Raw genomic sequence first — 22497 nt, forward strand, 5'->3', positions numbered from 1 at the left:
CTCCTGAACGCATCAGTAAGAGGGAACAAGTCGACGAGTAGGAAGCAACCACAGTATCACAGTTCTCAGGCTCACCATACTCTCAGAATTACAGTGGGAATGAAGGAAGGTAGTATAGTGCTGACGTAACAGCAGTGCCTCAATTTCAGATTTATGCAGCCCTCACTATTAGGCTTGCACCCACTCCATTTTCATCTCTGCTGTCAGGTTTTTAAAATAATTCTATAAGCACATCTACTGACTGAGTGAAATGGTATGCAGGATAAGTGAGACAGTTAAAAGCACAGTTTGGTGTAATGTAATTTTCTACCTCTTCCTCACAATGAGATGAAAAACATTCCATGTAAAAATATTGTTTATGTGGTTAACATGTAGAAAATTCTCCACTGTGTGTGCACCTGTTTGCTAAATGTACATAGTTGGTGAGAGATGGGTGAACACAGAATGTCACCAAAGCAAAAGGCAATCAGGCATCTGCAGCTGCAATGCTCTCTTCTGCTTTCAGTTCGGCAACATTCTGGAAGGTGGAGAAGGACAGGTGCTGCTCTTAACAACACCCAGAAACAGTCAAAAGAAGCTGAAGAAAAATGACTTATGTCTTCTCTTCTGTTCTGAGATTATGTTCTGATTAACAGAGAGATCTGTGACTCAAGTTTCTCCTGGCATATACAATCTTCAAACAACTTACGGGTATTCAGCCAGGTAATATTTTCAGCGACCGCTGATATTTTGGCGGCAGTACACCCTTCCATTTTCAAGGCATACTGCAATGGGCAGGAGATGTACAGGCAAATTTAAAACACATTATTTACCTCTACGGTGAGGAAATGTATTGGTTTTTATGAAATTTCGATAAACTTTGTAGCTGTTGAGTTAGACTGCAATGTGATTTGTCGTTTTTATTGAGGTGTTGTGATGAAAATCATGTCCCAACATTTGCCAAGGTTGTGCACCATATTAATTCTCCTGCCGCCAATCGCATTAAGCTTGGCTCTTGTTCGTGAAAGGATTTGTTTTACTCATCGACTTTTGGATTCTGTTTCCAAAGAATTGTTTCATTTCCATTTAATGGTTGCTTCGAAATTGTCTGATTTCACTTGGGATTGGTTGGACAGTGCCTAATGGACTCAAGCCGACTGGAAATACAATTCTGTTACTGGAAAAGTTGAACGCTTTCATCGCTCAGAGTCTGATGTTATATCTCGACGTTCTGTGATAAATGTCACAAAGAAATCTTTTGACAACGCAACCTTATACATGCTTTGGAAGTGTTTAAATTTTACACCCACATTGAAGGGTTTGCTGGTAGTTGATTTTATTAGTTCAATTGAACAGGCAGTTTGCAAACTACCTCCTGACACTGCAGAGGAGGTTAGGACGGAGGCATGCCGTGTGTTGACTAGGGCTCATCCACCCAAGAGTAATCTAACAGCAGCAGACAGGGCTGCTTTAGGCTTTCTCACAGTTGAACCTGATATTGTTATTTTACCTGCAGACAAGGGCAATGCCACTGTTATTTTAAACAAACAGGATTATGTACAAAAGATGCAACATTTACTATATGACTCAGTGAATCGCAGAATTGATGCGGACCCCACAAAAAGTATTGAGAGGAAGACCAACAGCCTCCTGAAGAAAAGTGGTTTGTCGCAGGACACTACCAAGAGTCCTAACACCTATAGTGCTCTTCCCCCCTAGGTTATATGGCCTTCCGAAGGTACGCAAGGAAGGGGTTCCTTTCCGTCCTATAGTGGGTAATATTGGCACTCTGACATAACATGTAGCCAAGCATCTTGCTTCTTTGTCGAGTCCACAAGTTGGTCAGTGTGAACATCATATCAGGAACTCTGCTGATTTTTTTATGTCATTTGGAGGGACTGCGGTTCAATGACTGATATTTTAGTAAGTTTCGATGTGGTCTCTCTCTTCACTCGTGTTCCTCTGTCTGATTCGTTGCGGTTAGCTGAGGTTAGGTTCGGTGCTGAATTAATCTCTTTCGGCATGTGTTGACATCCTCTTACTTTTTATTCAATAACCAGTATTACGAACAGACAGATGGAGTTGCGATGGGTAGTCCATTGTCTCCTGTGATTGCAAATTTGTTTATGGAAGACATCGAGGAATGTGCATTGGAGTGGGCACCTTTGAAACCCGCCTGTTTCTTCAGATATGTTAACGATACTTTTGTTGTTTGGCCTCATGGTAGGGAGAATTTGAATGCCTCTGTAGAACATCTGAACTCGGTCCACCCGAACATTCGTTTTACGATCGATGTGGAAGAGGATGGTTGCCTTCCTTTTCTTGACTTTTGCTTAGGAGTAAGAATGATGGATCATTGGGACATGCAGTTTACAGGAAACATACTCAAATCGACTGGTATTTACAGGTTAATAGTTCTAAAGGTGAAGGGGTACTTCGTATCTTGGTACAAAGGGCATACATCGTTTCTGACACTGAGACTTTGCCAGCTGAGCTGTCCCATCTTGAAGTTACGTTTCGTCAAAATGGTTATAGTGATAGACAGATTGAACGTGTGTTGTGCTAGCGACCAACTGTGCTTTGGGTGATTGATGATAAGTTGGCTGGTTTAATAGAGGGGCGAAGGGACCAAACTATGAGGTCATCGGTCCCTTGTTCCTAATAAAACAATGCCACAAGTGTGAGAATAAAATGGATGAGACATATAATACAAAACAGAAAGAAAGGAAAAACCACACGAACGAAGGAAAGGCAACGAACCCTAAAAGGAACAAAAGAGGACAAGAAAACAATAGAGATGATAGAAACAGAAGGGAGTAAAACAGGAAAGCAGATTACAGTGGCTGGCCGACCACGAGAATAAAAAGGAGAAGCCAGCCACTCTGCAACACATTAAAACTTCCACCCTAAAATCACAAGGGTGGACGACACAGAGGGACAAAGGACACGCTCTAAAACCTACATAGAAGTATAAAACCCACTCTCATGGATGAAACTTAAGCTGCTGCTGAGGCGTCGTCACCTGACACCGAAGGTAGGGAGCTGGGAAAGTTAAAAGTCTGCCGAAGAGTGGCTAAAAGTGGGCAGTCCAGCAACAGCTGGATGACTGTCATTTGGGAGTCACAGTGACACAGAGGTGGGTCCTAGCCACTGAGTAGGTGACCATGCCTTAGCCATGTATGGGGAATGTGGAGCCTGCAGAGGACAACCGATTCCCTGCGAGAGGACCGCACGGAAGCCTTCCGCACATTCGTCATCTACTTAATGATACACAGCTTGTTGTGCGTCCTGTTATGCCATTCTGTCTCCCAAACCCTGAAAACCCTGCGACGTAAGACAGAACGCAGGTCAGCTTTGGAGATGCCCATCTCCAGGACACAGATGGACTCCTGGATGGACGCTAACAGAGGATGGCGAGGGTAGCATCGGTCAATAGCTTGTCGGCTGCTCAATGAGTCAGTACACAGCAGAAATGACGCGCCAGAGCATTAGCGGATGTGTTCAAGAGCACGAGATATGGCCGCCAGCTCTGCAGTAAAAACACTGCAGCCATCTGGCAAGGAGTGCTGCTCAATATGTCTTCAACAAACATACGCAAAGCCTATGTGATCATCAACCATCGAGCCCCGGAACACGTAAAGAATTGAGAGGAAGTGACAGTGGAGAGCCGCAGGGTTAACGGAGTCCTTAGCGCCACGTGAAAGGTCCAGACGAAGCTGCAGCCGAGGCGTACACTATGGAGGCGTACGTGATCAGACTGCAAGCAGAGGTGGTAAAGGGAAGGGACTCTAGTTCAGAGAGAAGGGACTGCATGCGAACCGCAATCGTTAACCCAGATCTGGGCCGCCAATGCAGGAGATGGACTGCCGCGGGTAGGGAAAGGAGATGGTAATTCGGATGCTCAGGAGAACTACGAATGTGTGCAACATAACTGGCGAGCAGTTGTGCACATCTGATCTGCAATGGAGGAACCCCAGCCTCCACCGGTACGCTGGTCACCGGACTCGTCCTACAAGCTCCTGTCGCTAGTCATATCCCACAGTGGTGCACAGGGTGGAGTAAATTCAACACTGACGGTGCTGCTGAACCATAAACCACAATCCCATAGTCAAATCGGGATTGGACAAGGGCTCTGTAGAGCTGCAGCTGCGTAGAGCGATCTGCACCCCAATTGGTGTTGCTCAGGCAACGGAGGACATTGAGGTGCTGCCAGCACTTCTGCTTAAGCTGACAAAGATGAGGAAGCCAAGTCAACTGAATGTCGAAAACCAGTCCTAAGAATCGATATGTCTCCACTACAGTGAGGGGAACGTCACGAAGGTAAAGTTCTGGGACCGGATGAACGGTACGATGCCGACAGAAGAACAAGACAAATTACTTTGCGGGTGAAAACTGGAAGCCGTGGGCTAGAGCCCATGACTGCACCTTGTGGCTGGCTCCCTGTAGGTGATGCTCAGCAACACCAGTACTGGAGAAGCAGTACAAAATGCAGAAGTTGTCTGCATACAGAGAAGGTGAGACGGAGGGCCCGACAGCTGCTGCTAGACCATTAATGGCCACTAAAAATAGAGAGACACTCAATACAGAGCCCTGCGGGACACCGTTCTCCTGGATACGGATGGAACTTTGGGAGGCACCAAGTTGGACACGGAAAGTACCAAGTGACAGGAAGTTTTGGATAAAAATTGGGAGCAGGCCCCGGAGACCCCACTCGTACAATGTGGCAACAATATGATGCCGCCAGGTCATGTCGTATGCTTTACGTAAGTAAAAAAAAAAGACAGCAACCAAGTGTTGCCATCTGGAAAAGGCTGTTTGGATGGCAGACTCAAGGGACACAAGATTATCAGTGGTAGAGCGATCCTGGCAGAAGCCGCCCTGACACGGAGCCAGTAGGCCACGTGACTCCAGGACCCAACCCAACTGCCGACACGCCATACGTTCCAGCAGCTTACAAAGAATGTTGGTGAGGCCGATGGGCCGATAGTTATCCACATCAAGTGAGTTTTTACCGGGTTTGAGCACCGGAATGATGATGCTCTCCCACCACTGCGACGGAAAGACGTCATCGCACCAGATCCAGTTGAAGACAATGACGATATGTCGCTTGCAGTCAGATGAGAGATGTTTAATCATCTGGCTGTGGACCTGCTCAGGCCCGGGAGCTGTGTCGGGGCAATGTGCAAGGGCACTGAGGAGCTCCCACTGTAAATGGGGCGTTATAGGATTCACTGTGGCATGTAGTGAATGAGAGGATGTTCCCTTCTAGCTACCGTTTGAGAGTACGAAAAGCTGGGGGGGCTAATTCTCCGACGCAGAGGCTCGAGCAAAAAACTCGGCCAAGTGCTCGGCAATCGCGTTTGCATCGGTAGATAACACGCCATTTATGGTAACACCAGGAACACCTGTTGGGTGTCTGGTACCCGGAAGCATGTCTTGACATTTGCCCAGATTTGGGAAGGTGACGTATGGCATCCAATCGTCGAGACGTATTTCTCCCAACACTCCTGCTTCTGTCGTCTGATAAGTTGGCGTATGAGGGAACGGAGCCCTTTAAAGACTATGAGATGCTCCAGGTAAGGGTGCCCCTTATGCTGCTGTAGAGCTCACTGACGTTCCTTAATTCCTTCAGCGACTTAGGCGACCACCATGGGACTGCCTTACGCCTCGGGCACCCTAAAGAGCGAGGGATCGGATTTACTGCTGCAGAAACGATTGTTGTATTCACCTGCTCAACCATCACATCGATGTTACCGTGTGGGGGAGATTCCGTGGTGACAGCAGAGGTGAAAGTTTCCCAGTCCGCCTTGTTTAAAGCCCATCTGGGTAGGCATCCGTGGGCCTGTCGCTGGGGCAGTGACAGGAAGATGGGGGAAGTGGTCACTACCACACAGGTCGTCATGTGCTCTCCAGTGAACAGATGGGAGAAGTCCTGGGCTGCAAATTGATAAATCAATGGCCGAGTAACTACCTCGGGCCACACTGAGATGCGCCCCAGTATTTAAAAGGCACAGGTCGAACTGAGACAGTTCGATATCTCTGCCTCGGCCAGTAAGCACAGTGCCACCCCACAAAGGGTTATGGGCGCTAAAATCTCCCAAAAGTAGGAAAGGTTTAGGGAGTTGATCAATCAGTGCAGCTAATACATTCAGGGGTACTGCACCATCAGGAGGAAGATATACATTGCAGACAGTTATTTCCTGTGTCGTTCCTAACCTGACAGTCACCGATTCGAGAGGGGGTTTGAAGGGGGCACAATGTCACTACAGACTGAATTTAGGACATAAACGCAAACTCCACCTGACACTCAATTATAGTCGCTACGATTCCTGTAATATCCCTTACAGCGGCGGAGGGTAGGGGTCTGTACTGCCGGGAAACAGGTTTCGTGGAGGGCAATGCAGATAGCAGGTGTAAAGCTCAACAGTTGCCATAGCTCAGCCAGGTGGTGGAAAAAACTGCCGCAATTCCACTGGAGGATGACGTCATCGTGAGAGACTGGGAAGGCATGGAACATTCAATGAGGTAGTTTATGTTTCTGAGTCACCTGCTGCCACCGACTTATTGCCTGAGCAGTCTATGTCCACTGTGTCTGAGGGTCTAGCATGATCTAGATCCTCAACGGACGCCAAACTCTCCACCCCATCCTCAGATGCAGAGCTTGTAGGTAGCGGTGGTGTGGGTGCCACCTCCATTTCCTTGGTCTTAGGGGTTTTCTTTTTGGATTTCTCTCGCTGCTACTGGGGTTTCCACGGCTGGGAGGATTTCACTGGCTAAGTCTCCGGGACTGAGGATGAGCATGAAGCCCTAGGGCCAGATGCTTTTTGGCTCTTCAGCCACTGGCAGGTGTCATTTTTCCCACTAGCAGAAACCTGGGAATGGAGTGACCCAAGGGACCCTTTCCTAGCAGGAGAAGCCCAAGAAGACTTACGCTTCTCAGGCTTGCAAGTGGGGACGGACGTCCCTGCTGCAGGAGCAACAGGGAGGGAAATGCCCCCCACCATCAAGGGGGCATGTGTAGTCTTCTGCCTCTGAGAGGTGACTGGGGTCGGAGGAGCTGATGGTGCCAGAAATGTTGTACCAGCAGCGTAAGACGATGTCATACGCGCAGGATGCAGGCGTTCAAACTTTCTCTTAGCCTCAGTGTAGGTCAGTCGGTCCAGGGTCTTATATTCCATGATTTTCCTTTCTTTCTGGACAATCCTGCAGTCTGGTGAGCAAGTCGAATGGTGCTCTCCACAGATGAAACAGATTGGAGGCGGGTCACAAATTGGGATGCGATGGACGGTCACAATCTCGACAGGTGGGGCTGGAAGTACAGCAGGAAGACATATGGCCGAACTTCCAGCACTTAAAGCACCAAATCGGGGGAGGTGGTGGTGGTGGTTAGTGTTTAACGTCCCGTCGACAACGAGGTCATTAGAGACGGAGCGCAAGCTCGGGAAGGATTGGGAAGGAAATCGGCCGTGCCCTTTCAAAGGAACCATCCCGGCATTTGCCTGAAACGATTTAGGGAAATCATGGAAAACCTAAATCAGGATGGCCGGAGACGGGATTGAACCGTCGTCCTCCCGAATGCGAGTCCAGTGTGCTAACAACTGCGCCACCTCGCTCGGTCGGGGGAGGGATATAGGTCACAGCACTAGACTATCACCTTGACCTTCTCAGGCGATGTGTCACCCTCAAAGGCCAAAATGAAGGCACAGGTGATAACCCGGTTATCCCTCGGACCCCGATGGATGCACAGGACGAAATGAACACCTCGCCGCTCTAAATTGGCACGCAGCTCGTCATCAGACTGCAAAAGAAGGTCCCTGTGGAATATAATGCCCTGGACCATATTTAAGCTCTTATGAGGTGTGATGGTTACAGAAACATCCCCTAGCTTGTGACAAGCGAGTAATGCCCGTGACTGGGCAGACGATGCTTTTTTAATCAAGACTGACCCAGACCTCATTTTTGGCAAGCCATCCACCTTCACAAACTTGTCCTTTAAATGCTCAACAAAAAACTGAGCCTTCGTTGTCATGAAAGATTCCCCCATCAGCTCTTGAACATATAAGGTACTGGGGCGAATAAGATCTGCTGCCATCCTTAGCCTGACATTCCTCCCATGGTGTGGCCAGGGAGGGTAACGATTTGGGGTCATACCTCTGTGCATTGAATTGAACTCGTGTACACTTAGAGACTACTAGTGTTTCACCACCAGCAAAAGATGATGGACTACACTTCATCACATGTCATCCACCCTGATGCCACCCACTCCGACCAGGGGCCCTCCCCACGGGTGCCACCCAGCCGCAGCAAGTGCCACCTGGCAGGATGGCCATTGCCGGGAGTCCTGATGCCCCAGGGGGATGGGCATCTACCCCTTGGCATACGTGGGGAGTTAAAGGCGCAGGCATCAGCGGAGCGATCCCTGTGTGGTCAAGGGGCTACAACCAACAGGGTACATGGCAACACCACCACAACGGACTGGCTACCGTGCTGAATATCAGGTGTAAAGAAGTCAATGGTCATCGTCGACACAGAAAGTGACACTGCATGGTGCTTGGTGGAAAACGCACCCAGGAAGGTGTCCTCACCCAAGAGATGGTGAATGGGTGGGGCTGCAATGCAATGACAAGAAAGTGGCCTAAAGATCTCAATGCACGATGTACACCATGCACCTTGTAAGGCACCCTTCCTCAATTGGCTCGCTCTTCGGGAAAAATTTGAAGAATGGAAGTCAAACCCTACAGGGGACCATCACATAAGGCCGAAACATGAGAGACTCCTTTTAGTTGCCCCTTACGACAGGCAGGAATACCTCGGCCCTATTCTAATCCCTGGACCCACAGGGGGATGGGGATTGTTGATGATTCTGAGTCGACACCTAAGTCTACTGTGTTTTTGCCTTACGTGGGAAGCACTCAACAAGATCGGTTGTATTTTAAGGAAATACAATGTGAAATGTGTTTTCCGACCTCCATCTAAAATTAAAGTGCTTTTGGGTCCTGTTAAGGATTATCTTGGTTTGCGTAAGGCGGGTGTATATTGCATTCCTTGTAGCTGTGGCATGGCATATATTGGTCAAACTATCAGGACCGTGGAGGACTGATGTACTGAGCATAAATGGCACACTATTATGGCAGCCAAGTAGATCTGCTATTGCTAAACATTGCTTAGATACTTGTCACCTCATGCTTTATAACAACACCGAGATATTGGCATGCACATCCAGCTATTGGGACAGTGTTATTAAGGAGGCAGTTGAGATTATATTAGCAAGCAACCTTGTAAACAGGGATGGAAGTTTTTGTTTAAACTCTGTTTGGAATCCTGCTCTCTCCCTAGTCAAAAAATAGGGATAGAGTCAATATTACCTCACCTGCTAGTTCATAGTCTCAGTATCGATATCTCTGACTTTGGTCATCTTTGGTGGCACTAGTGTTCAGTGTGTGTTATCTTTCCTGCATCAGTCTAAGAGCGGAGGTTTAAATTTGCCTGTACATCGCCTGTCCGCTGCAGTTTGCTTGAAAATGGCAGGGTGTACTCCCGCTGAAATATTGGTGGTTGCTGAAAATATTACCTGTCTGAATGCCTGTAAGTTGTTTGAAAATAGAGAGATCTGTTCACCCAGTGTTGTAATTGCTACATAAGAGCACCAAAATACAGACGAGTTCTTTATAAAGCAGATATGTCATTTCGTAACTCAAATACTTCCAAGCTCTCTTCCAGCCCTCAACCCTCTGCAGACAGAGAAGTCACAAGGCAAGAGTTGGTGGTGCTGCATAGCAAGGTCCATTGCATGAAAACAATTATGTAAAGACAATTGTACAAGAAAATAGTTAAGGTAAAAAAATATCATCAATAGCAGCAGAGTGACAGACTGTTTGGAAACTAACACATTTTCTGGACTCTGTACAGCTTTAGAGTGGCCATTTTACATTGCAAAAGACATAGTTATGAGGCTAGGTGCTCCTCATATGGACTTCTTCAATGTCAGACTATTTACTCATGTTGATTATTTTACCTTCTAAATAATAAACAATGAACTGAAGTTACGAGACATGCACTACCAATGGAAGTACAACTGAAATCAAACTCTTAAGTTAGTTACTTTATATTTTCACTATAATTATTAACCTATAAATGCTGGACGATGTCTGCTACATCAGCTGAGTCTGGGGTTGAGTTTGTTTTTCTGTCAATTTTTTGAAGTGTCAAAGTGAGCATTGAGACAAAGCACAGCACAGGGCACTTATATTAAGTAAATATAATGCAAGTGACAAAAAGGGTCAAAGACTCATTATACTGGTTGTGTCGGAAAGACTGGATGAACAACAAAATCTCCGATGTATTTTACAAGAGTTAAATCAGTTTATGTCAAATGCTAAATACTCTACTAATTAAAATCAATGTTTAAGAAAAAGATCTATCACAATCAAGTTTTGAGGCTGGAATATTCTAAAATGATACTGGACTGGCTCCCAGGTTCCTCTATTGTGCCAACGTAGTGTCATAAATTGATATAAAGTATATTTACTAAGTAATTTCCTTAGTCCATTGTATTTTCATGAACGTTTCTTCCTTCACTGTAATTACTCAATGGAAAATTTAGGGTGGAATGTAACAATATCATGAAAAGGAAAGTTGCCACTCACCAGATTCGGGAGATACTGAGTTGCAGGAGGAGGGGGGCGGGGGGGGGGAGACCATCACAAATAAAGCTTTCAGCCCTTAAGGCCTTCATCAAAAAATTGATAATAGATGAATGAACACACACACACACACACACACACACACACACACACACACACACACGGCTGCAGTCTCGGGTATTTGCAGCAATACTGCGAGCAGCAGCAAGCAGCACCACTGCATGATGGGAGGCTGGCACAGGGAAGGGGAGGGATAGTAGGGTAGGGGTGACTGACAGCGACGTGCAGCTGGTGAGTGTGCAGGGGTGAGGTGGAGAGAGGGTAGGAGGGCAGCTATGTGCAGTTGGGAGGTTAGACGGAGGGCACGGGAGAGGTGGAGAAGAGGGGCAGGGGAGGTAGTGGACAAGGAGAGAAATGCGATGGGTGCAATGGTGGAACGAGCGCCGTATAGTGTCGGAATGGGAACAGGGAGGCTGGATGGGTGAGGACAATGACTAACAAAGGTTGCGAGGAGGGTTACGGGAATGTAGGATATATTGCAGGGAAAGTTCCCACCTGTGCAATTCAGGACAGCTGGTGATGGTGGGAAGGATCCATATGGCACAGGATGTGAAGATGTCATTGAAATTAAGAACGTCATGTTGGGCGGTGTGCCGGCTGTGGGGTAGTCCAGCTGTTTCTTGCCCACAGTTTGTTAGCGACCATCCGTGCTCACAGACAGCTTGTCAGTTGTCGTGCCCACATAAAATGCAGCACAGTGGTTGCAGCTTAGCTTGCAAATCACATGACTGGTTTCACAGGTAGGTCTGCCTTTGATGGGGTAGGTGATGTTTCTGACTGGACTGGAGTACGGTAGTGGTGGGACGACGTATGGGACAGGTCTTGCCTCTAGGTCTATTACAGGGGTATGAGCCATAAGGTAATGGGCTGGGAGCAACTGAATTACATTCTCTGCCAGGGTTTCGACCACCTCTCATTGTGCCCTGAAATGAGAAATGTCCTGCCCACTATCCTTCCTACCCATCCCACAGTGGTATTCCACCATCCACCGAACATACACGATATACCTGTCCATCCCTACACAACCCCTGTAATAGACCTAAATGCAAGACCTGTTCCATATACCCTCCCACCACCACCACCACCAACTCCCAAGCACTGCTCTGTCTGCCACCCCTACCCTATTATCCCTACCCTCCCTGCATCAGCCTCTTCCTTACCCCCACCCAGTTGCCAGTACCATCTTGCACTCGTGCTGCTGTTCGCGCGCAGTCTCGGGCAACTGTAGCCACACTGCGAACAGCAGCACTAGTGCAAGATGGTACTGGCAACTGGGTGGGGGTAAGGAAGAGGCTGATGCAGGGAGGGTAGGGATAATAGGGTAGGGGTGGCAGACAGAGCAGTGCTTGGGAGTTGGTGGTGGTGGTGGTGGGAGGGTATATGGAACAGGTCTTGCATTTAGGTCTATTACAGGGGTTGTGTGTGTGTGTGTGTGTGTGTGTGTGTGTGTGTGTGTGTGTGTGTGTGTGTGTCGGGGGGTTGGTCATCTATTTTTGACGAAGGCATTATGGGCAGAAAGCTTTATTTGTGACAGTCTTTTTGTTGTATCTATCTGTGACTCAGCATCTCATCTCAACTGTATTGTGAGTAGAAACTTTTCTTTTCATTATACTCTCACTGTGATCACAGTAGCTGTCCTCAACAACACTGCACCATGCACTTTAGTGCAAAATATGAAAGACAGTGGAGAATATTTCACCAGAAGCATTTAGTGAAATATTCTTCATACATTTATTAAACATAACAAATTATCTGCCCAGTGGTTGTTATATTAATGATCACTTTTACTTCCATCGGATTAGATATTCCACACTAAGCAAAAATCTACAAAAAATATGCTGCTTCGTATGTTCTAATTTGCTACAGTCAACTTTTTTTTCCTGAGAGTAGGCTAGTAGAAAATTTCAGAGTTCTGGATGGAAAATATCCATGAACAGTGAAACATACAATGGCTGGATTTTGCACATGAATTTGGACAAACTTGTTCCCCCAGCTTTGTTTCCTAGAGCACACTTTTTTCTGTACTGAAAAGTTCTGTCAGGACACACGCACACACACACACACACACACACACACACACACACACACACACACACACCTCTCTATGTGGTGAGTATCAAGCAATCTACCTTAATTCATACTGTTGTTAGTTCCCAATGACATTGTCCAGAAACTGAGCAATGTTTTCAACCCTGTTTACATGCTTTGTCTCCTCGACACCCCATACATATGAATGATTTTGTGAGTGTGCATTTGGCATATTTAAATAAAAGGAGACTTTTCCCACAGATCAATAAATGATAAGATGATTAAGTTATCATAATTACCAAATGCTCCTTTATTTACATTGGCCTTATGACGTGATGACTCTGAAATCAAGTACACTACTTATGCAATTCTGTAATTTCTCCATCAGAAATTTAGTCAACTGAAAACAAGCAAAACAGAATCTGGATGGAAATACTGTTGGAGACTGCTCTAAGTGATTACAGAAAGCTACAAGGACAAGACAGTTGCTTTGAATTAATTTCAATCCACTGCATTTCCATCAAAGTCTTCACAGCAAACAATACATAAAAATGCAGTTTTCTTTTTTTCCCTTTCTTTTTTTTGAGCTAACACACTTTAGGAGAAATCAATTGCAACTCTACTTTCCTCCCTGGAGATCATTATGCTACTTTGTTGTGACACTGTGTTCTGGCAGGAATCTTGTTATGAAGCTGCAGCTTACAGTGACAGGTGCATAAAATGATCAGGTGATGAAAGTGTATATGTGAGGGTAGGTTAATAGAGGATGCTGCATGGATTTGACACTGGTGTGTACCCGACCACAGATGAAATAGCTGTCTGCATTTGAAGCATATATAATTGATTCAAGTACAAAAATCTACGAAATAAAACCACCATAAACTCTGTTATTTATTTTGGAGATGACAGAAAGCGAGATAAAAAGGAACAGGTGTTTGCAACTGTGACCCAAATATGATAGTGTCTCTCCACAAATTCTTGGTTGTGGTGAGATTGATGTGTAGAGTAGCGCAAGGTGTAAATTACGCATGGAAGGTGACAATTCGAAGTGGTAACATACTAGGCTGTATCACTGTCCAAGGTTACCGACACTCCACATATAAAACATTTTTTGTCAAACAACTAAAACTGCAAAATAAATTTGGAAAAGCTGTCTTGCGTAACAGGCAACCTCCTATGAGTATTTTGGCACTTATTATGTAAACCATATTATACATCAACTATAAAAAAATGCAAGAAGCCGGCTTGCCCAGCTGAGAATGATAGAACTCATAGAAATAAATAACTTTCATCATAGGAGTACAGAGAGCTGTGTAACAAGTAGACTTCTTAGTTTCCACATCCATTTCATAGGCTTCTCTCTTAATGCATCGGTGTTAGTCACTTATACGTTATCACCCAAAATTTTTACAGCTTTCAATGCCTTTTCCAACAATCTCTCACTTTATTCTGAAGAATCAAACAATGGAAAAACCAGGATGGAATGTAACAATATTATGAAAAGGAAGTTACTACTCGTCATATAGCGGAGACGCTGAGTCACAGATAGGCAAAACAAAAGGACAGTCACAAAATAAGCTTTCGGCCATCAAGGCCTTTGTCAAAAATAGATGACAGACATATAAACGCACATAGAAGCAAACACAACGCACACACACGACTGCAGCCTCTGGCAGCTGAAAGCTGTGGCTTCAACTTATATTGTGACAGTCTTTATTATGCCTATCTGCGACTCAGCATCGCATAACTCACGACCCATCCTCACATCTTTACTTCCAGCAGCACCTCATCGCCTACCTTCCAAACTTCACAAAAGCTCTCCTGCTAAACTTGCAGAACTAGCAATCCTGGAAGGAAGGATATGAGGAGACATGGCTTTGCCACAGCCTGTGGGATGTTTCCAGAACGAAATTTTCAGTCTGCAGAGGAGTGTGCGCTGATATGAAACTTTCAGGCAGATAAAACTGTATGCTGGATCGAGACTCGAACTCAGGACCTTTGCCTTTCATGGGCAAGTGCTCTACAATCTGAGCTACTTAAGCACGACTCACGACCCGTCCTCACAGCTTTACCTCCGCCAGTACCTTGTTGATGGTACAGCAAGGCGAGTCGAGTTTTGGCTGTTGGCCAATTTCAAAATTCAGATAATGACTAAAAAAGCAAAACCAGTCAATAACAAACTAATATTAAAATTTCACAGCCTATAACAAACAACGTTTTCATTTGAGAAACATATTGGGAGTGTGGACCCTTGTAGAAACATATTTATCGTTAAATGTTCACAATGAGTGCACTCCAATCGACAAAGCGGCTCCTGTTTTTTAGTTGTATGTACTTAAATCAGCAAAACTCATCCCACATTTTTTTTTTAAAAAAGTTGCTGACTTTAACAGGGATGTTACTGAAAATGTAAACAGAGTAGACTAGGCCCCTACTTCAGGAGTAAAACTCTCAATTAAGATGCTACGAATGAACAGAAATAAACAGCATTCCTAGCTTTCAGCACAGCTGTTTCCTTCTTCAATGGAAAATATGAAGAGTTTGAAAAGGATGAGTTGTCTAATGTTCACCCCATGTATTTCTTCAGTTACTACTCCTTCCCTCCCTAAAGAAGCAACTTGAAACACTTAGTCCTAGGAGTGCTGTTACCTAATTGTGATTTATTTATTTATTTATTGTCCTCTGAATCAATACTGTACATGACATGCACATGGTGATGCACAAACACACATTTGATGTTGGAGATTGTGATAATTTGCTGGCATGAAGTAATATGCCAAAAGTTTACCAAAACATGAGCTTACATAAATATTTTCTGAGAAGTTATGGACACACAAATTACATATTCAGTTACACGTTTGTATTTTAGTGCTATATTCCTCAAACACATATACACAACAGTACCTGGTTGGATATTTTTTCTGCACTTAATTTGCTTAGTAGCAGATGATATAGATTCCAGATTTTTGCACATGCTTGCATTAATGTTTTACTCTTTACAAAATTCTTTGCTGCAGTGGTGGGATATTTTTTCTGCACTTAATTTGCTTAGTAGCAGATGATATAGATTCCAGATTTTTGCACATGCTTGCATTAATGTTTTACTCTTTACAAAATTCTTTGCTGCAGTTTGTTTCAAGTTTCTTTCCACCCATGTGGAGCAGAAATTTACTTGCAATGTAGAAACAATGATCAAGTAGGAATGATTTTAATTTTTTATTAAATACAGTCAGGGACTTGTTGTTTTTTTATTTCTGATGGCAGGCTATTGTATATTTTAATGCCTTTGTTGAAGGGAGAGTTTTTAAAGGCAAAGGTGCACATATCTTTAACATGGAGTTCCATTTTCTGTCTAGTACCATAGTCCTGGACATTTACATTTTTATTAAATTTTGTAATAGGCCTATTACTTTTTACAAATTTGCATAGTTCTAGTATATACAGGCTGCCATGGGGTTGGATTAGCAACTTTTGGAAGAGAGGTCTGCAGCAATCAGTCAGTTTTGCCTTGTTCATTGTTCTTATAGCTCTCTTTTGGGTGAGGAGAATGTTTGGGCTACGTGTGCAGTCTCCCCAGAATAAAATACCATACTGCATTACACTGGAATTGTGCATAGTAGGCTGTATGAACAGTTTCTGGGCTTGTGCAGTATGCAAGGATTTGTAGGGCATAGCACACTTGGTTTAACTTACTATTAGTTTTATTAATATGTATTTGCCATTTTAGATGATCCTGAATCCGTAGGCCTAGAAATCTTGTTTCTGTATTAGGGGATATTTGTGAACCGTGTAATTTCATATCAGGCATAATTTTATTTGATCTTAGGTGTAAGATTAGGTAAGTGGCTTTCTTTGTGTTAACTATGAGCTTGTTTTTCTCAAACCAATCAACAAGTTCATCTGTATTTCCATTTATGGCCTCTTGGAGTTCATGTTCATTTTTGCTTGTTATGAGGATACTGGTATCATCTGCGAAGATCTATGCAGGCACGTACTGGCCACACCATCTGCAGGGCCACTTTTGTGAATTTAACACCTTTCCAGACAGAATTTTACATTTCACAAAAGTAACATCAATTACAGTACATTTCATTTCTTCACATAAAAAATGTGTGTATGTCTGTGTGTAATAGATAGCATAAGGGTAGTCACAAGATCAGTCAATGTAAATATTCACACATCCTTCCAGCTTCATCTTTTCCATATAGCTATGTGATAAATTCTTATTTTAAAAGAAAGCTGAAAACATAAAACACAAAACACACATTTCATAATAAGATACAACTGTGAAGAACAAAATATTTTTTAATTTTACTGTGCTACAGAATTAAATTTCAAATCTTTAAATCCCCACCCCCCCCTCTCTCCCAACTTCTCAAGGAAAGTGTACAATAGAACCATGCATGGTTTGTAACACAAAAATCATTACACATACATTTTTATGTGACTGTTTGCCGAACTGCTATAAATTCTGAGAAATTTAAAACAAAAAAAAATTGAGATGATGATTTCTCAAAAAACGAGGACTGCAATAATCATCTAGTCACTATACTTCTGTACAAGTTGCCTGGAGTAAAGACTAGTTAAAAAAAAATAATCTTAACCCACTTTAACACAGCTCTGCAGCATGATGAACATCTGATGATAGTCGTGAATGCCAGGTTACATTCACAAATAAGCTGACATGCGAATCTACTGACAACTGAAAAAGAAATGAAAAGCTAGCTATTATACCTACATTTCTGAATTATTGCATATCCAAGAGGCTGAGAGCAGTTAGATGCTATAAGATATACGAGTATTTCTGCTTTATTCATATGTCCATTTATTGCCTGACAAGCTTCTTCAATGCCTACTACTGCTTGAACATTTACATCGCAATATTTCACACTGGAAATACCTTATGATGAAGTCAAAAGCAGACAATGCATGACCGAGTAATACTACATGTGTTTGTTACATTACGCTATAAGTATTTTTAAAATTTTGTTAAATTTTCGTTTACCTCCGGGTGATTTCTTTGACAAGTTCACGGCAGCTCGATAATAATGTTATTTCTTCCTCACTTCGCACTTCTTCCGGTTTTTTAAGAATTATAGCAATCTGAAAAAACGAGAAAATAAGCAAATTTTTATCGGCAGAGAATGTAAGACTGGAGAAGAACAAAATGTAAATCGTAAGAGAGTTGTTTTTAAATTGGCGCTGTCTCTGGATCTTCATTTACCGTATAAAAATTACTTTTACATGACAAAAAACAATGAAAATTTTTACTTTTTTGTAGTATGCCTTCCTTTCTTCCTTTACTGACACAGTCACCGGTCTTGTAACTTTTCTGCGCGACACGGTAGTCTGAAACTCGTTCTTCACAGCCATATTCACCAGACTTAAACCAAATGTCAAAACTGTAACATGGGAAGATGTTATACTTACACAAAGTCCAGTTCGACAATATAACTAACACTGAGTTCTCTAACAAATATATTAATGGGAAAAACGATTTAATTTAACTTTATTTGGCTCTCAGTGACACCTATACATTTTGCGTATGACTAATCGAAGTACCGTGTTTATCTTAGTTCATTTCCGGTATAACAGTCCAATGTCTGATGGGGTTTCAGAGCAAGTGAAAAAGTTTGTTTTCAAATCAGTTAACAATAGAGCGAGTGAAAACGAGATAGAGACGCTAGAAATACTGATACCAGAGGTAAAAATATGAGGAATATTAAAACAAGCGCTATGGATCCGCTAAAATTATTTACCGTTTGTAATGGCTAGTGTTTTATGCAAAGTAGTATGATTGCGTTTCTATTTTCAGCAACTTCAAGCAGGTTACAGTTTCTACACGTGGCCATCAGCACCGGTACTTGCATGGTTCTTGTGGGAACATCGACGTGAACTTCCAGGAAAACATATACTGGAACTTGGTTCGGGCACCGCGCTTCCAGGGATTGTCGCTGCAAAGTGCGGTGCTGCTGTAACATTAACGGATAATGCTTGTCTACCGAAGAGCTTGCAACACGTGAAACGGTGTTGTGAAATAAATGGACTCCAACCAAACCAGGCAAGAGTCATTGGTCTGACTTGGGGACTTTTCCTATCAAGTATATTTAGCCTTGGTCAGGTAGATCTCATTTTGGGATCAGATTGTTTCTATGAACCAGGTGTGTTTGAAGACATTATCGTAAGCGTTGCGTTCTTATTGGAAAAGAATCCACACGCAAAATTTTTATGCACTTATCAGGAACGCAGTGCCGACTGGTGCATAGAACATTTATTGCACAAGTGGAGACTGCAGTGCGAACATATCCCCTTAAACAACTTGGGCACAGAATCAGGAATAGACACTAGTGAATTAATGCAAGATCACACTATCCATCTCTTAGAAATAACAAGAGCTTGATTTATATAATAGGCAGTTAATAATGGCAGCACGAGCTGCATATAAAATATTTGTTGGAAACCTTCCTTGGACTATTGGACATCGTGAACTGAGGATGTATTTTTCTGAGTTTGGTCCTGTTGCCTCAGCAGTCGTTGTTTTTGACAAAAACACTGGCTTATCAAGAGGCTATGGTTTTGTTGTGCTTGGTAATAAATCAGGTTTTAACAAGGTCACCAATAAACAGACTCATGTTTTAGAAGGAAATCAAATAACAGTTCAAGTTGCATCACACTGACAACAATAATATTTGGTGATTATAGTCATTTGTAGTCAGTTACCAGTTTTTGTAGTATTTGTAACAGTATGGATGATACTGATGAGCTTGTAGAAAAATTTACAAAAGCAGCAAAGTATGCTAAAGAGATTTGTGGGGAATTTGACAGTAATGAACTTCTGGAACTGTATGGTTACTATAAACAAGCTACAGAAGGACCTTGCCAAACATCAAAGCCCAGTTGGTTTGACTTAACAGCTAAACATAAATGGGAATCATGGAGACGCCTAAAGGATATGGATCGTGAGACTGCTATGATAAAATATGTTAAAATAATATCTGAAGTGGATCCTGTTTGGGAGGAACGATTTACAGAAAGACCTGCTGGCAGTGGTGCAGGATGGGTGGCAGTAAGCTGCATGACAAATACTGATGAGTACTTACCAGACACAGAGAAAACAGTCTTTGACTGGGTGAAAGAAGGTAATGTTCAGAAGGTTATTGATGCCTCTAGGAGCTTCAGTTCACTTGAAATGATTAATAAACAAGATGAAGGTGGGATGGCATTACTTCATTGGGCTGCTGACAGAGGAAATATGGAAATGGTAGACTGTCTAGTTGAGAAACTGAAAGCTGATGTGAATTTAAAAGATGCTGATGGCCAAACTGCTTTGCATTATGCTGCAGCCTGTGGACATGTTAATGTTACTAAATTTTTAGTTCAACATGGTGGAGATCCCAATATTGCTGATCTTGATGGGACACTCCCAAAAGATATCGCTGCTGACAGTGAAATATTGAAGGCTCTGACAATAGCAAACTGATATTGTTTCATGTAGGCCTATGGTCATTTGACATCATGATTATTCTTGCATTGATAATGAAGTTAATTGATCTTTTCCCTTCATTTGCATAGCTGATAAATCCTTGGTGTATAATATGTTGTAAATAAGTGCTCCATCATTTAAAACAAGACTATAAATTTGAAATAAGTCATTAAATTCTTTTTGAGTTTCAATTATATTGTGTTTGGCCTAATTTACCCCTACATTTGTATGATAAAGTGTTGCCACAGTTTACTTGATGGTATGCATTTTCAATTCTTACATGAATTATTGGGGAAAAGTGCATATAAATGTTTCCATATATGAAGCAATGGCTGTAATTTAGTGTAGTTTTCATAATTGCTGTAACACAGGTGCAAAAACCAAATGAAAATTATCTTTGTAGTGAAACAATTTGAAATGTTGAAGTAGGATGGTCTGTAAACCATTACAGTGATAATAGATTTGATTTTTCACTGGCTATTACAAATGTTTTAAAATAAATCTGGTACATGCATTTACACCCTAGGAATTAAATTTTATAAAATTGTTATCAAAAGAAGGGTATTTATTTTTGCGTATATTGTTTTGCAATTTCTAGTTAAGTGAATTGACTGCCACATGTTCTTTACCTACTATTTTTTATGTAGTGTGTTGGTGGGGAGGGAGTTATAATCATCTGCAGTGGTATGTCATTATGCACTGTATCGGCTCAGCTTAGGCTTGAACCTGTTTGCCAACACGTCTTTCTTCTAATGTAAATTATAAACAGAATTTTACTCAGATTAGTTTGTTTCATGTATGTGGCTTATGCCTGGAGTGTTGCATATGTAAACTGCTGTCATATTTTCTCACCATTAGATCTGTGTACATTGGGAATTGTTGACAGTTTGTTGGTGTGTATGAGGCTGGAACAAATATTTGCCACAACAGCATCATTATTTCAATGGTTGCTTGAAAGCTGTTTGGTCAGAACCAATCTTATTTAATGGCCAGTCGAAATAACTAAATAACCCACTCTGAAAAGTCTAAATTGTTATTTTTTCACTCTATTCATTTTTTAAACTTTTTTTTCTCTACATACAAGAAATTAATTCTAGCCATATTTCCAAACAGCAAATTTTTGCTCTCATCCTTTGATATGTAATGCATGTTCTACTGTTGTTACAAAACAACCAAGGTAAGTCATTTCAAGTAATGTTTTGAAGAGGCTGTAGATAAGTCAGTATAAAATATAAAATGTAGTAACAAAGAAAGATAATCTCTCTCTTTATAAAAAAAGGCATTGGGTAGGCTAAGTACAGTACAACAATTATCAACCTGTGCCCCCCCCCCCCTTTCCCGAGGGCCATGACCACACGAAATGGGGGCACAAGTTTATTGAAAAGAAAAATATATGAATTCAGAAACTGATTAATTTACTGAAAGAAAATGAAAGAGTTAAACACATTCTGAGATAATAGAAAAATTAAATTCACATTTACAGCAATATAATACACTTACAAACAGAATTGGATTGGCACTGCACAATGCATTTAATAATTAATTTTTCAATGCTAATATAAAAATAGGTTTAGTAATTATTAGTGACTCCCTTGGGTCTAATTTGCAGAGTAAAACCCACTCAAAATCAAACACTGGAAACTCCAGATGGGAATATCAACAATGTAGGAAAGAGCTAGGTTGCTAATTACTGTAAAGATGACAAATTAAGTTGCTAATAGTCACACACAAGCTTTCAGTCACAAACTTCATCCGAAAAAGAGGAACATACGCCATGCATTAATGTTTTTTTTCCTTTCTGATGAAGGCTGTGGCCAAAAGCTTATGTGTAAATATACTCTCAATTCTTTTTATATGTTTAGCTGAGATCTGTATTTTTTCGTTAAAGCACTCATTTTCAGTGCAGGGAAAAAAAAAATCATCATGCACCTCTGATGAAAATTCAAAGAGCAGTGTATTACTAACTTGTCTTTTGATTCCATCACTAGTCATGAAATCTTTGCAGATATCTTGTTTGGAAGTTGCGAGGCCTTTGGGAATATTTTGAAATGGATCCATAACCCCTCATAATGTGCTATCAGGGTTTGGTGAGCACTAAATTTACTTACTCTTGGCAGTTTGTAAGGTTTGTAGCTTTAGTGTCAGAACACACTATATATTATTGTCATGTGGTGGTGGTGGTGGTGGGGGGGGGGGGGGAGGAGTTTGTGGCAAAAGACTGAAAATTCAGTCAAGAATACTGAAAGGTTGAAACGTGCTGGCCTAGTAGATAGGTATAAAAGATTAGTTCTGACAATAACACAG

General features: G+C 42.4%; 3 protein-coding genes across 4 annotated transcripts in view; 2 read left to right on the plus strand and 1 right to left on the minus strand.

Annotated features, from left to right (window-relative positions):
• LOC126237528 (uncharacterized) overlaps positions 1 to 18121 on the minus strand; it is a 202548-nt gene extending 184427 nt beyond the window's left edge. Inside the window, exons 1-2 of one of the 2 annotated variants that reach the window (XM_049947711.1) lie at positions 17982 to 18112; positions 17716 to 17813 (exon numbers count right to left, since the gene is read on the minus strand). In XM_049947711.1, the coding sequence (XP_049803668.1) occupies positions 17716 to 17813; positions 17982 to 18083 (200 nt within the window). In that variant the 5' untranslated portion in view covers positions 18084 to 18112. Of the gene's footprint in view, positions 1 to 17715; positions 17814 to 17981 lie in introns of both variants that reach the window. The other variant, XM_049947710.1, reaches the window with a different exon arrangement.
• Positions 18122 to 18227: 106 nt separating this feature from the next.
• On the plus strand, positions 18228 to 19252 carry LOC126237529 (histone-arginine methyltransferase METTL23). Its single transcript, XM_049947713.1, has 2 exons — positions 18228 to 18414; positions 18526 to 19252. Exons 1-2 carry the CDS (start codon positions 18256 to 18258, stop codon positions 19108 to 19110), a joined length of 744 nt encoding a protein of 247 aa, XP_049803670.1. The 5' UTR covers positions 18228 to 18255; the 3' UTR covers positions 19111 to 19252.
• Positions 19253 to 19310: 58 nt separating this feature from the next.
• LOC126237531 (acyl-CoA-binding domain-containing protein 6-like) lies at positions 19311 to 20387 on the plus strand. The gene has a single exon (XM_049947714.1). It carries the CDS (start codon positions 19456 to 19458, stop codon positions 20188 to 20190), a length of 735 nt encoding a protein of 244 aa, XP_049803671.1. The 5' UTR covers positions 19311 to 19455; the 3' UTR covers positions 20191 to 20387.
• The last annotated feature ends 2110 nt before the right edge of the window (positions 20388 to 22497 follow it).

The sequence above is a fragment of the Schistocerca nitens genome, chromosome 2 (assembly GCF_023898315.1).
Source record: "Schistocerca nitens isolate TAMUIC-IGC-003100 chromosome 2, iqSchNite1.1, whole genome shotgun sequence".
Taxonomy (NCBI): domain Eukaryota; kingdom Metazoa; phylum Arthropoda; class Insecta; order Orthoptera; family Acrididae; genus Schistocerca; species Schistocerca nitens.